The following is a 15,486-nucleotide window of genomic DNA, read 5'->3' as shown; positions in this document are numbered from 1 at the left end:
GAAGAAACTTGCGCAACAAGGTTTGTAATGTGTAGATGTCATCATTTTTTAATCTTTTTAATTCACTCATACTTCTGTGTGACTGCAGGGCCCAGGCTAGGAAAGAAGCTGCTGCCAAGATAGAAAAAAGCTCATGCATTCTCTTCGTACTCCACACCTGACTAAATGTAAGGAATTATGGAATTTCCTTTGGAGTGCACTAAGTTTTGAGTCTTGCAGTTCTTGGTTTGGATTCTTTTTAAGCAACTATGAAAGCTCAGTATTTCTATTACTCGATTTTCATACCTGTACAATTAAAACTGTGGTTGTGAATCATCCTTCCTCAAATGGGAAGACAGTGTTAATACAGGGTTCATTTGCATAGCTTTTGGCTTCCAGGGTCTATGTCTCCATTTAAGCTCTGCTTGAAAAGCCCATTTAAATACACCCTCTTCGCTGTAGAGTGTAATTGTTGCTATCTTTTCTCCAAACTCACTTTCAACCAATCAGTAGCAGTGGCTGAACTTCAAGCAGTGCTGTTAATTCACCTCACATGGGAGGTTAGCTGAATACCTGCAGGAAGGTGGATGGGCTGTGCTGCAAGAACCATGGGCGCAGTACTTCCAGAAACCAGCATATGCATGCCACTTTTTGGCATTTAAATATGTTGACAGAATCAGTAAGTTATGCATGTGTGCACCTTTGTCTATATTTGCATACTGGTGAATGGACAGATAGGGACTGGAAGCATGAAGCAAGGATCTGTGACTGACACTGGACTATTAGTAGCCATCTCTAAATCCGTGTTCTCTATTGGCAGCAGGATTCAAAGATTTTTAAAATTTTAGGAGAGTCACCTGCCAGACTCTGTGGAACAAGCCCATGGAAAACTGGAATATGCATTGCCTTTACGATTCCATAGAATATTAGATCAACTGTGAGCTTTTAATACTATAAGCCCTTTCTCACAGTCTTTGCCAGCTCCTTGAGGCTATTTCTACTGACCTTGTTTTATTTCTGTTACTTTGTGGAAGACTTCTAAACAAGCTTTCAGAGAGTGGGTCTTCTCTGGAGTTAGGGCTTTAGCCTGCTACAACATTCCTGTGTAGATGACATCTAAATATAGGACTTATTCCTCTTAATACTGAACTCACAATCAAAAGTGGGGCTACTGAGAAATGAGAAATTGGCAAGCTTGGGGAAGCCAGAGGTTCCAGAAGTACAAAACACCTAAAAAGCAAATACCCTAATGGGACCATCTTCCTTAAACAGCCCAATGAGAGTTGAGCTTCTTCAGTGATCATTGGAAGGAGCCTCTTAAATGCTGTATAAGTTGGAAAAGCCAAACAAAGTTGAAGGTCAGGAATTTGGCTGGCTTCCTTTAGTTGTTTACAGTACTGTGTTCTGAAGGAAGGCATGGACATCTGCCTGGATTCCTGAAAAGGAGCACTTCTGTTACTGGGTAAGGATATACTGTAATAGGTCTCACTTGTTTATCTACTGTAATTGCTGTAGGTATTCATATACATGGCTATGCTAAATATATAAGTAGCAACCAGTAGCATTTTTTATTCTACATATAGCAATTTTGTAAGAACTCTCAATGCGCTAGCCATCACATGAATCTTGACTTCAGAGTGGACAATTTGCTGTCCAACCTTGAGCAAGTTGCAGGATGTTTAGATGACTGTGTTGCTGCAAGTCAGGATAACTTGTTGAGCAAAGGAAATAGGCTCCTTGTCTTAGTCTAATGATTGAGTTAGAAGAAAATACTGAAATTAAATGTTACTCTTTGACTTTCTAAGAAAAAGAGGTTCTCTATATGGTGAAATAGATATCTGTTTAGGCTGTACATTAAATATTAATCTCTATACTTTTAAGAGCCACAACTTACATATTTTTGAAATATTGTGATACGTAAAGGCTTTTAAATAAATACCAAATCAAGTGAGTGTTTGTGTTAATTAAAAAGCACATCTTAACTATAAGACTGCAATGATGAGGTTAATTCAGTTTAAGATGAAAATGAACAAGAGATCAACGGATGAGTAAGCTAAAATTACTTAAGTTCTAAATTAAGAACAACTAGTAGCATTTTAATGTAAACCTATTAGCATTCCAGGAAGCAAACCATACCATTTAGGTACCCTGCACCTATCTGCAAATCAGTGTCCATGGAAGAGCCCTGAACAAAACTAGTTTAGGGTTGACAAGGTGGTCAAGTGACAACTACCAAAACACTGAAGATGGAAAATGAAGTACTTTTTAAAAGTTTCATATGAATATGATCTTGGTAAACTGCGTCTTTTGTGTCCTCAGTATTGTCAACCTTTGACTGAACGAAATAATATGACTTATAGGGCTATCAATGGCTAATAGCTGTCAATACCCTGAGAATTTTGTAATCAGACCTATCAAGGCTATTAAGTAGGTAAAATACAAGGTGTGTGTGCATGTGTCTTGTGTAGGATAGGGCTTTTTGATAGATTTGTCCAAGAGATGAGACATTATGGACAATGCAGCTTTTTGTTTCAGTTAAAAAGAGTAATGTTTAATACTAATCTACCCCACACATAAGGATATAGACTATATAATATGAATAAATGAAACCTAATAGGGAAAATAACTAATTTCACGGTACTAGGATAATGTTCAACACTATACATTAAGTTACAAATCATTCAGGTACAGATACCCTTCAAAATTAAATCTGTAGGTAGACTTCTTCTGTTGTCTGGTATAAGCAAAACACTTAATTTTGGTTTGAACTAACGGTGGACAGTATTTTATTAACTAACATCCGCTGAAACCATGGTTCAGGTTGCTAAGCTAAGCCTAGGCCCCAGAAAGCATATACAAGGAAAACAAGAAAATACTGCTTGTAATAAATGGCAGCGAAAAACTGCCTTAAGCATGATTTACTTGGAGCAGATGAACTGCTACCCTGAATTTTTTGTGTATATGGGCTTATAGGACACAGCCTTGCTTCACCTCACAAATAGGTTTCTAATGTGAATCTGCCTATAGAAGCTGTTATGCAAGAGAGCTGTCTTTAGAGAGTTTATGCCTCTTCCTACTTAAGAATGCAACTGAAATGTAGTATCTATTCTTTGTTATTACTTGAATTGAACTCTAAAAATGAGCTAGAAACTTCTATGTGACAGAGAACAGAACTGAGGTAGCCAGTTATCAGAGGACATTCCTACATTTGGACTGGGCAACTAACAAGAGTTAAATTAGGAGCATAAAAGTCCCCATTTCATATTTACTAATGATATCTAAATTATTGCAGTCTTCTAGAAAGTATCTTGTCAGTGTGGAAAGCATCCTAAAACTGTTGCCTTGCTACGCTAGGGGAATGAAAAGGCAAAAACACAAATATGCCAAATATATTTATTTTTAAATATTTTCTTGTAAGGGTTCTTCAAGGAAACAACTTTCAACCAGGTTAAAGTCTTAAGGTAACAGAAATGTCATACATAGGTTATTTAATAATGGGGAAAGTCACTGACTAACATCACCTTCAAAATAGTGCAAGTACCTGAGCAGTCCCTCCCATAATAAAATTTGAAATGCACACTAACAATAAATTACGAATCTCTGTTTTAAAAATATAACAGTTCTATTGCTTTAAAACATTTAACAACATAGTCTATCCTGCTCCCGTTTTGCTGTTCACCAGTAGTCCACAAGCCATATAAAATGATTTCTGCATACCTAGAAGACACAAAGTAGAAGACAACCAATTGTCCCTTCTTGGAACCTGCTTACCAAAGTACGGATGTAACTTTACACATTCAGTGCCATAAAGCATTTTACTGCATATATTTAAGTTAGCATTGAATTTTAAGAAGTGTGCCAGTGTTTTCCTTTGAAGCCACACAGAATTGGAGCTAGATGCAAGTGTTTGTCCAAGTGCATCGGCGACTGATGGAAAGAAAGGTAGGTTTCAGCTGCACTGCAGTTAGATGTGACTAGCAGGAAAAAAATGAAGGCTATAGGCACAAATGCAGTAGGATTGTTTTTCGGCATAAGCCCCACTGAAAGATAATGATGCACAATTTCCATTCTGTCAATGGGACTTTTGTACAAGATGTTCTCCATCAATTCTGCTACATGTCCAAAAACATTTCTGAAATAGTAGCATCTTTAGAAGACTCTCCTGTATTACAAGAAAGGGAATACAACATAGGTGGCTATATTCAGCCCCATTAATACAGCTTGATGTCATTGAATACATTCTGATTATTAGATAAATATACTGTTATATATGGGACCCACATTTTAGAAACTGTTGATTTGTCCCAGAGAACCATGTCCTCACTGGCTTGTGTGTTCTCTCCCCTCTGAAGAGAATGTGCAAGCCTGAGTCCTGTGCTCCCGATCTCATTCTATAATTGCAAGAACAAAATGGTGAGTAAACAGGCCCATTACTTATAAAGCCATGCGTGTGTACTCTGTAGGATAAAATATATACAAGACGGAAGAGCAGATTTTTCAGTGTGCAAGTACTGTAAAAAAAAAAATGTACAGCATATTGAACAGTCCAGGTAAAAGACTGACTTTACCTCATGCAAGCCTGCATAGTTTATATGCCCGTCCTACAAGCATTAAGGGAATGCATGCTAGAGGCAGTTCCAAAATGAAGTTGTTTAAAGTTCAAAGTCTCTCTTAAGGCTCTTCAGATCATCTAAAGAAAATTGTTGGTTTTCCTCTTTGGAAAGAGAATCAAACAGTTGTTGAACCTGTTCTACTTCATTCTTACTAAGTAGTGTTAGCACCATCTGAAAAGGGGAAAAAAATGTGTGGTTAGCATTTATAAGTGGTATCTGCAAATGGCATTTGTCTAAATGCCTAGTAAATGCTAGCATTTCATAAACATGCACATTTTCAGAAATAATTGACAGCAAATGCCATAATTTCTTACCTTAAACCTTTCTGCTCTACTCAGGTGGACAAGATGCTGGTACACCAGTCCAGGGTCTTGACAAAATACATCCGACTGCAGGGCTTGGATAAAGAGCAGAAAAATGTCTCCTTCTAGTTTGTTGCTTAAAAGGGCTGGTAAATCTTTTGGCTCAATCGCTGTCAAGAGCTCTGCACAAGCAGCGATGTCCTTATTGGCATTCACAACATTTATAATCTGACCAAATTCATAGGCATTAGATGGCTTTGAAATAATGAGTTTTTCTGAACTATTCATTGGCACTGCGTCAGTCTCTCCTTTAGCGCTGTCATGATTTGATGTAGCCTTCTCTGAAGTACAGGTCTCTCTAGCTTCCTCTTCCTCATTCACCTTCACAAAGAAATAACCACATGCCCAGTTGGTTTTGATATATGTATGCAACATGTAACATTTCATAATTGTGATAAGCAGGAGCACAGTCAGAGAAATTATTATTGCCGCCTGAGTAAAACTTATGAAAATCTTCCTCCCAAGAGACATTTTAATTCTGTCCTAGACACCATCAAAATGATATATTCAATGTCTGACCCTGTTCACATGTGCAGCTGCCAGATTATAACATAGGTGAGCTTGATTGTGGTGGCTCCATCCCTCTCAGTGGGGTGCTGACTGCATGGTAAAAAAGGATGTAAAAAATTATGCCTGGCTTCACCTATTTGCTCATGTTCATCCTCTGCATGCCCATGCTGTGCAGGTGTCTTATATGTTTAACTGACTTCCACATAGCTGGCTGCACATATGATGGGGTGTCTGCGATCAGAGCAGCGTATACTAAAAGCAGTAAACAAACTGGTGCACTTACAAAATCAGAGAGGTTGGGTGAGGGAGGGACTATTAACAGTTTCAATGTTAACTCCAGCATCAAAAAACTTTTGTTCAGAACCGAGAGACTGGGCTGAGTCTAGGATAAGAGTTACCAACCTTTGGAGGCCTGTGGGCACATCTGCAAACCAGAGAAACTGCCATGGGCATCACACCCACACTGTAACACATTCTACTAGCTACAACAGAAAGCTACTTTCAGACCTACCATATTGGCCTGGATATAAGTCTCACTTTTTTCCCAAATTCCGACCATGAAAAGTTAAAAGTGTGGCTTATATTTGCGACCTTATGGTATGCATCCAGAGAGCGGCAAAGCAGTGGCCGTCCTGTGTGCAGTCCCCCGTACTCTCCTCCAAGGCTGGGAAGGGAGAGAGCGAGAAAGGGGAAAGGTCGCTGGCAAAGCAGCACGGCTCTGCCGCCGCCCAGTATGCAGTCAGGAACACCTTATATTTTGGTTCTTTTCGTCCCCACTCCCTCCAATTTTAAAGGTGCAGCTTATATTTGGGCCAATACAGTAATTTCAGTGGAGGAGAGGAGACCCTGCAGATGCCAGGGAAGCCCTTGGTGATCACGTGTGCACCTGCAAAGCAATGTTGGTGGCCCTTGATCCAGGGCATTTCCCTCTAGCTTCCACCCTGTCCACTTGCTGATTTGGGCTTTTGCTGTTCCTCAATCACTCGACAATAATCTTGACTCAACGGCAAGTGCATAACAATGTTGATAGTTAAAATAAAGTGCAAGTAAACACTAACGTGCTACTCATTCCTATTTTATAGTTATGTTTTTCATCTTTTAATCTGTTAGGATTCTCTGTTTTAGATACATTATAAAATTAAATAATAATAATAATAAAGCTTCACAGAAAATGAAAATGGGGAATGAAATTAAACCAGAGATTAATGAAATGGAAATTAAGATCAGAAATTATATAGAGGCAAAGATGACAAAGAACTGGCAGGACTGAGAGATGAAACTATGGCAAAACTAGAAGGAACAACTGATGAAATGGAAGTACCCACTATACAAGTGTTTGGAGAAATGAAGGTAAGATTTTGGAAAACAAAAATGACATAAATGAAGAGAGATCTGGATAATCTGACATCGATGGAATTGAGAGAGAAAGAATTTGACCTATGACTTGGAGTGATCCTAGGGATAAAGCAATTAAATCTCTGGCATTCTTTTTGGAAAGAGAAACACAAAAGGAAGAGTCAGTACTAGATAAGGCTGAAAAAACATGGCAAATACAACAGGAAGTGGAAATTGAAGATACAGAACTGGGTGTGGGCCAATGGATACATAATAAAAGGATTTTGGAATATTAATATACGATCATAGCAGATAGATTCTTATATGCACAAAGGAGGAAATTGGAGGCAAAGTTTAAACATTTAATTAGAGGGGGGGAAACATTCTTGGCATTTATCATTAACTGGGAACCCCTTTTTGAGTGAAAAGGAAAATGAACACATAGTTAATATACCACTCTTCATCATAACATCTCAGGGTGGTTCATTTTCACATTTATAGTTTTTTTTAAAGAAAGTTTGCCAAGCACATAAAGCTGAATGCAAACAAGTTGTGAGTTACCTGTAATATAGAAAATGAAGCAATGGGACTAAGAGGGCATTTTAAATTCAAATATAGCATCAAGATTTTAAGCATTACAAATACTTTGGCTGTAATAAGTAACATTCTAAACTACCTTACTTTAGTACTGTAATGGTGGCTGCTGTATAATAAGCAATAAGTAAGCCAAAACTATTTATTTTAATACGGTGTTTACTATGTGATAATCAGCTGGTGGCTAGCCACATTTGTTTATAACATCAAACAAAACAGGTTCCCATTAATAAAACACAAGTCCAGAAGACCCTAAGCATGATCTGCAAAGGTATAGACTAGCTGGTCTTAGCCTTCCACTATTTTCTCAGAAAAGAGGCCCCACAACCAGCAGGTCTACAACTGCCTTGCACAACTTACTTAGCTTGCCAGTTACCACAAAGTGCTTGAGCAGCTCAATCCAGACATTTCATAAGGAGGTTTGAATCTTACACACTTATAGGCCCAGTACATGATTTTTTTTTAACTGAATACCTCTTGGATTTCAATTTTTTTCCTTTGCTTTTGTTGCCCGTTGACTGTATGCTCATTTTTCAGTTTTAGCAACTGTGTTGTTTCCTGCAGCTCCTTCTTTGCTTCTTCAATATTTGAATCTATTAGAAGAACTTTCTTCAAATCATCAATACTGGCTTTGTAGTTCTGAAATGTTTAAAAAGTTAATTATTGGCCTTATAAACTGAATAGCTGGAAATATCACAAAATTTACAAATACTCAGAAATATGAAACATAGCAAAACATAGTAAGAACTGGCATTAAGACTAGGTCAGGTGATGCTGTGACTACCACAAAGTGTTCCTCCAAATCAGCAGTTTTTCATTTCTGTTTCTTCAAACAACTGGAATTCTCCCTCCTTCAAACTTTTGATAATTTAAATGTTATCATTTATGCTATAACCAACACTGAGCAAGTTAAGAGCTAAAACTCTTTTCTTACCTGTAATCCTTTGTATGCTAGAGCTCTTCTGTATAAAGCTTTTATGTTAGAGTCATCAATCTGAAGAACATGATCACAATCCTTTTTGGCTTCTTCATATTGAGACAGCTTCAAGTAACAAAGGGCCCTATAGAGTAAAAAGAAAAAAGAAAAAGCACGGTAAGAACATAGGGTAGCACCCATAGAACCCTGAGGCCAATTCTCAAAGTCCCATTATTTGTATATTAAGAAATGTGTATGGTTGTAGTTATAAGACTGGCTAAATGGCCAACCTAAGTTTGATTCTGATATACAGTCATACCTTGGTTTTCAAACAGAATACATTCCGGAAGTCTGTCCAACTTCCAAAACATTCGGAAACCAAGGTGCAGCTTCCGGTTGGCTGTAGGAGTGTTCTGCAGCCAATCGGAAGCCGCGCCAGACGTTCGGCTTCCAAGGCAAATTTCGCAAACCGGAACATCTACTTCCGGGTTGGCAGCATTTGAGTTCCAAGTTGTTCGTGAACTAAGCTGTTAAAAAACCGAGGTATGACTGTACTAGTTGGAAAGGCAATATGAGAATTGTGTGCCCAGATGTTTATGGTCCTCCCTGCATAGCAGAGTATAAACGTCTTAATATAAAGGCATAGACTTTCATATAACAGAACTGCAATGAAACTAGCTTTCAATTACAAAATTAAAGTTTGACAAAATCAATTTCCCACTAAAATGAATGACAAATGCCTGCTGATTTGAATAAGCTGGGTTGTATCTGATAGTGTTTTAAAATTCTCCTTACCTGTTAGTGTAGATAGTCTGTTCCTGGGAATTTAATTTGATGCATTCATTGTACTTTATCAATGCTTCTTCATAGTTACCCTTTTTCACAAATTCATTTCCTTTATTCTTAAGTGACTTGAACATTTCTTCTGGTTTTTCATCTGTTTCCCCAAACAGATAAAGAGATTGTCAGTCATCGGCAAACTTGAGTAGGGAGAACATTCATGCACTAGTTTTGCGGCATTCAGAAAGCAAGGCTGGAATTCATAGAGTATGGATCTATTTCTTAAGAGCAAGTTCATACCATCACGCTTTTCACTGGATAATCCAGGCTTTGGGGGAACAAGAAAGTTGTAGAGGAAGCAAAAGTTAATGACTCCCTCCCCCAGCCCATGCAAGGACACTGCAGTGAGAGTATGAAAGCTATATATGCAGCTCTTTTGTTACTAGCAGGAATTTCCCAAGTATTAAGCTTTCTCAAATAAAACATTTATCAGCAATCATGTTACACATACTAGGAAAATGTGACTGTTGATCTCCATGCCTGGCTGCATTTTTCTTCTGCTTTGGCTCTGCAGTAACACTTCCTCCATCCCACCAATGTAACTGAGCAGAAACTGGAACAACAGGAATCGGGGAAAGCTTCTCCCTCCAATTTGGGCCATCCTCCTCTATTAAAGTTCTTGTTATCCTAGAGAAAGACAAGGTGTTGTTTTTTTTCCACCGATGGCAATAAAATGCAGTAAACTAGGTAATTAAAATACTGCAACAATTTAAATGGTTTGCATTCAAGTTTTTAAAAATCTTTTAAAAAATCGCATTAAGCTGTTTTTATTTATTAGCCATACCCATGTTATCTTTAGAATGCTAGTAACAATAACATCTATTGAATATGTCAACTAAGTACAAGCATGAAAGCCACATTGAACTGTTTTATCTCTTTCAGACCCAGTGAGGACCACTTGCATATAGTACACACAAATCAGCCCCAAGATAATCAGATTCTGTTTATTTTGTATTGCTAGGAGCATTCCACTAATATATTTTGAGGTATTCAATAATTACTTCATAGGAATCAAATTCAAACCAAAAGAGTATTTTTTCAAACCTCAGGTTTTATAATACTATGTCAACTTAGTTTAATTCTATTTCACATAGTGCAGAAACAAATACTTTGCAAGCTGAAAATGAATTACCAGAAGGAGAAGGAAGCAGCTGAAATAAGGAGATGGGTTGCCAGGAAGAGAGCAATAAGCAGTGAAGCAAAAGCATAAGTAAGACCTAGAGAGGGGCTGGGGAGTCCATGTGTTCAGAATTACGCAGGAGAAGCCATCATAAGAAGCAAGAAAGTAGAAGGTATTTGGAGTAATTCTTAAAACATCTAAATGCAAATATAAGATGAAAAGAATGGAAATCCTAAGTTTATGACCTCCAATTTCTACTTCATCTATTTCACATGACAGAAAACACCTGAATATACATAGCCCCAATTAAATATATTCAGTGATATTTGATGTCAGTCATATTCAGAGCAGGACAACTGAAATCAATGGGCAAGTTATGTTAAGCCCAAGGTTTTCAGTGGGTCTATTAACACTGGGTGCTTCCCACCATTTCTCAAAGCAAATATGGAATAAAACATTTTCTGTTTAACCAAAGCAAGACACAAATCTCTCAAGCACTTTTCAAAGACTGATGGACATGCCATGAACACTGTTTATTTCTTTAAATATCACAGGATTTAGTTTCAAATAGTTTACATCTGCACCAGACCACCACAGTACAAAAGGCTATCCAAGCTAGTCTAAAATACATTGTATGGCCTACAATGTTTTGTGTAATTCAGTGTGATGAATACAAGATAAAATGGAAATATTGCACATATGACTTAGTGTTGGAATGTTAAACTCTTACAAAGCTCCAACTGTAAACTCATTAAAATTCCAGTGTTATGAACCTAAGCTCTTGTTTGGAGAAATGATGGAAAAATAGTATCTTGAGAAATCACAAGAGCCATCTTTAATAAAACTTAAAACATGAACTAAAATTGATAGCACTTAAGAGACATGTATAATCATATCAGGTGACAAAAATAAAAGGGAATTATTTATTATATATAAGCAGTTTTATAACTTGAAAATTATTATTTTTAATGATTACCCCCTTTTTAATAACTGGGTGTTATTAAAGTGGGCTAGGAAAGGGGGGGAAAACTTTACAGTAGCAGATCTTGGTAGATAGCTGCCTAATGGGCATGTCAGTTCAGTTTCCAAGTAGTGTGTCCCAAAAGTGAAGTGGGGTTATTATTATGGTTCCTCAAAACTAATATTAGACTTTCAGTGGTGACAGACATATAGATATATTATGTACATTAATAATTGGCCTTTAGTGCAAGAAACACTTAACTGAGTGGTCAACAACAAACCACTTTTCTTAAAGGCTCCCTATTAATACAGTAATGTACAGTACAGATCTTAAGATTAAATCTGGCAGTACACTAGAGATCAATTTACGGGAAAACTAAAACTGCACTAAATTTATTGTGCCAATACAGTTATCACAGCAATAAAATGAACTTATTAGTACATTAATCAAGATGTTTAGGCCAAATAGTTTCATTTTGAAAGCTACATTCATAGCAAACCTCTGCAATGGTATTCTGCTCCAATACATGCAGACTTCTTCGTACAAATATACCCAGCAACATGGGAGTTACATCCACAGAAAAGGATGTTGCACAAGATTATATGCATATTTTATTTAAAAACATGTACGTATATATCACTTAGTATTTTTAAAAAACTAATGGTATACAGTCTAAAAAGGAACAATATTTCATTAAAACAATAACACAACCTAAACCCGCAAGAAATAGAAAAACACATAAAAGCAAATAAAGCAGAAATCTGGATTTGTAAAACTTTATGAGTCAGGGAAAGCCTGGGCAAAAACATAAGTCTTCAGCAGTCATTGAAATCATCTGTCCAAGAGGGACACCATTTGCTTATTCAGTTCTCTATGAAGCTCACCTACCAGGACAACCAAAGTAGTCTCTGTCCCAAATCCAAACAAGAAACCAGACTGAAAAGGATCTAAATACCCTCTACCATCTAGAAATATAAAGAATTTGGGTGTCATTTATGCTGGTTTACAACCGTAATAAATATTTGTTGCTGCTGGGTGCCATCACTAGATGCTTAAGCACTTTGCCCAAAAATGGTATGCAGGACACAGACGACTAATTGCCCAGACTGGTGGCATCTAAGAAAACATTGCCAGTCACCTTTTCACCATAACTTCCTTTCCTGCCTTCTTTCAAAGAAGCATTTACTGATTCACCCAACCAATCGTTCCACCTCTTGCTGCAAGATCCTTGGAGGTATAAGGCTATTATGTGTACAATCTATCCTTGCCTGTTGTAGACTTCAAACCTCCAATGATGCACAAGCTGAAGTGTATCCATAATAACAGGGTGAGCAAGAGTTCTAAATGCACATAATGATTCTGCAATTACTATGGCATTCAAGACAGGGTGGATGTGAGCCACTTCATGCAGGAACTGTCTTGTAAACAAGCGTAGACAACAGACCAGTTGTTAGAGCATAAGACTCTTAATCTCAGGGTTGTGGGTTTCAGCCCCACATTAGGCAAAAAGATTCCTGTATTGAAGGGGGGGTTGGATGAGATGTCTCTTGGGGTCCCTTCAAACTTTACAATTATATGTTTATAATATTCTATGAAATCAGTTACAGTAAGGGTAAATGCCCTTTCACCACTCGGAAAAGCTACACTTGCCAAAATCACACGGACCAAATTATGATGGAACAGTAACATTTAATAGCCACCATCACTACTACCACTGAGTACCACCAAAGAGTCTGAAAATGGGTTCTAGTCCATGTTGGGTTGGATTCACTTTGAATATTTCACCACTGTGTGTGTGTAGCTGATGTATCTGCTATATCACTGTTTCAATCATCCCAGAAACTGTGGAGCTGGGCTTTAAAAAGTGAAGTAGAGATTTAGAAGCAATCATGTCAACTGCCCTAGTCATTTCCCCATTCTGGAGGTAGGCTAGGGGTCCAACAGGACTGCTAGACACTGGAAATAGAAAACTCCCAAAGAAGCACCAAGAATCCGTTTGGATGTATCCATTCTCAGGCAAACTGTTCTAAATCGGTTCCCCACCCCTGCAGAGATTAGAGGTCGCAGTGAACCTTAACGCTGTGAGGCAGCAATCTGTTCATTATAAGGGGACCACATCAAGTTCCCTAGAACCCATCATTCTGTCAAGTACAAAACACCATATCAACATTTTAACCTGCCAGAAGCATGAAGCTCAATAATGATTGAGACTGACCCATGGTGGTCATGCAGCCATGAAATCCTTACATTCTCCAGACAAATGTATAATTAATTCCCTCAGGTTCACCAACCTGGGTGACTCCAAACCATTTTACATCAAAACCACTACTACTAAATAAGGCATATTTACTAAATCACCTTCCACATATATATCGCAAGGTAATGTACAGAACAGAATAAAAGCAACTAAAAACAGCACAAAAAATAATAGATAATTTTAAAAGGAGGGTATGCAGTAAAGGAAGCAGTATACAGCCCCCATTTTTAATTATTTCTACCCATCATATGGCTATATATATCCAGAATTAGATTATCACTAAACAGGCACCTGGCCACAAAAGATTTTGGTCCCCATTCAACAGATCAGTATATGAAGTCCATTTAGATGAACTGACACTGAAGCTTGTAGTCGGTTCCACATTGGTATGCTACAATTTTATGTTCATGTTATAAATGGTTTTACCTGTTAACACTGTCATTTGCTACCTGGATTCCACTGTCTATTTGTAGTACTGTTTTATAATCAACATATGCCTGCCGATATCGTTCCATAGACTCATAGGCCATTGCTCGACGCAGAAGAGGTTTCAGAGAATATGGATGAAGTTCTAGTGCACTAAGGACAAATGGCCAGAAGTTATTACAAATACTTGAAAGAAAAACACACACACAAAAATGCAGAATTTTGATACGCTTATAAACATGTATATTTCAGATACGGGCCTATCCTAAAATAAATCGAAGGAAAAGGAAATAATGTACCAAGCCGTCTATTGCTATTTTATTATATTATTTTTTATATTGGGACAATATAAAGGAAAGTCTATTAATCATATAGATAAGAGACAGATTTAAACTGAGTGATACTTATTAGCAGAGAAGCAACTCAGAGGATTAATGGTTATCGCGCTTAAAGTAGTATCTAGGTCAGGAGTAGGGAATTTATGGCCCTCCAGATGCTACTGGACTACAGCTCCTATCATCCCTGACCATTGGCCATGTTGGCTGAGGCTGGTGGGAGTTGGAGTTCAACAACTTCTGGAGGGCCACAGATTCCCCATCCCTGGAAACCCAGCCAGATGGACGGGGTATAAATAATAAATTGTATTATTATTATTAGTACTAGTAGTTGTTGTTGTCATCTGTATCTATATCTATATAGCTTGCAGACTGTTATAGTTGCATAACATTCAGTATGTACAGGTACAAAATACAGTGGTGCCTCTTGTTGCGTTCCACTCTTGTTACAGACTTTCAGCTTACAACGCGGCAAACCTGGAAGTGTTTACTCCGGGTTCACCACGTGTGCATGCCCAGAAGTGCTTCATTGCGCCCTGATGTGCGGAAGAGGCGCTCTAGTTGCAGACTTTTGGGGGTGTGGACGGATTAAGTCCATAACTAGAGGTACCACTGTATACCCAGAGCCTAATAGCTGAAAAAAGTATTTATTTATTACTGTCTCCTTGCAATATACACAACTGCCAATTACTTGGTCCAAATTATCTTTACAAGTAATATTACCTGAATTTGTCACCCCTACATGAAGATACACAATACTGATATATACTGAATTTACCTACAAATGGTTCATCCCATATGATGATGAACTCTGTAGCTTTAATAAAGATACCATAAAAGAGTAACATCCAACATTTGGGAATTTTTATAATGGAGGGAGAAGCACTTGTTCTGAGAATTCTAAGCATTTATGTAATAATATGAACAATGCTAGGTAGGACTTCAATTCAAATCAACATTTTGAATCAAGAAAAGCTGAGTTCTGTGGCTTATATAAATTATGCAAATTAAGACTGTTTAGAATTATTTCCCCTGTTTGCATAATTTATTATGTGTCAGGTAATCATAGGGAGGGACAAGAGTTATACAAAACACCAAACCAAGGTTCTTAGCTCTGGAAATCCTGCTGTGCCCACTCTCTGCCTTCTAAGACTTAAAGCACTGCACACAACTTTCAAGCCTATCTTCATAGTTTCAGTGGTGAGGAACTTCAGCAGGTGGGTGAGTGGCTCAGCTGA

General features: G+C 37.7%; 2 protein-coding genes across 13 annotated transcripts in view; one reads left to right on the top strand and one right to left on the bottom strand.

Annotated features, from left to right (window-relative positions):
• RNF19A (ring finger protein 19A, RBR E3 ubiquitin protein ligase) overlaps positions 1-15,486 on the top strand; it is a 57,501-nt gene that overhangs the window by 38,264 nt on the left and 3,751 nt on the right. For 2 of the 8 annotated variants that reach the window (XM_083623529.1, XM_083623521.1), the window contains one exon: positions 89-327. In XM_083623529.1, the coding sequence (XP_083479655.1) occupies positions 89-123 (35 nt within the window). In that variant the 3' untranslated portion in view covers positions 124-327. Of the gene's footprint in view, positions 1-88; positions 328-1,251; positions 1,923-6,574; positions 6,815-10,031; positions 10,136-10,243; positions 14,113-15,486 lie in introns of those variants that run through there. The other 6 variants (XR_014550517.1, XR_014550519.1, XR_014550518.1 and 3 more) reach the window with 6 other exon arrangements.
• SPAG1 (sperm associated antigen 1) overlaps positions 3,359-15,486 on the bottom strand; it is a 28,427-nt gene continuing 16,299 nt past the window's right edge. For 3 of the 5 annotated variants that reach the window (XM_083623515.1, XM_083623514.1, XM_083623516.1), the window contains exons 13-19: positions 13,914-14,066; positions 9,601-9,776; positions 9,105-9,246; positions 8,328-8,454; positions 7,868-8,032; positions 4,907-5,275; positions 3,359-4,763 (exon numbers count right to left, since the gene is read on the bottom strand). In XM_083623515.1, coding sequence (XP_083479641.1) covers positions 4,632-4,763; positions 4,907-5,275; positions 7,868-8,032; positions 8,328-8,454; positions 9,105-9,246; positions 9,601-9,776; positions 13,914-14,066 — 1,264 coding nt within the window. In that variant the 3' untranslated portion in view covers positions 3,359-4,631. Of the gene's footprint in view, positions 4,764-4,906; positions 5,276-7,867; positions 8,033-8,327; positions 8,455-9,104; positions 9,247-9,594; positions 9,777-13,913; positions 14,067-15,486 lie in introns of all 5 variants that reach the window. The other 2 variants (XM_083623512.1, XM_083623513.1) reach the window with 1 other exon arrangement.

The sequence above is a fragment of the Podarcis filfolensis genome (assembly GCF_964270895.1).
Source record: "Podarcis filfolensis genome assembly, chromosome: 7".
NCBI classification, from domain to species: domain Eukaryota; kingdom Metazoa; phylum Chordata; class Lepidosauria; order Squamata; family Lacertidae; genus Podarcis; species Podarcis filfolensis.
This window is presented reverse-complemented; position numbering and strand designations above follow the sequence as displayed.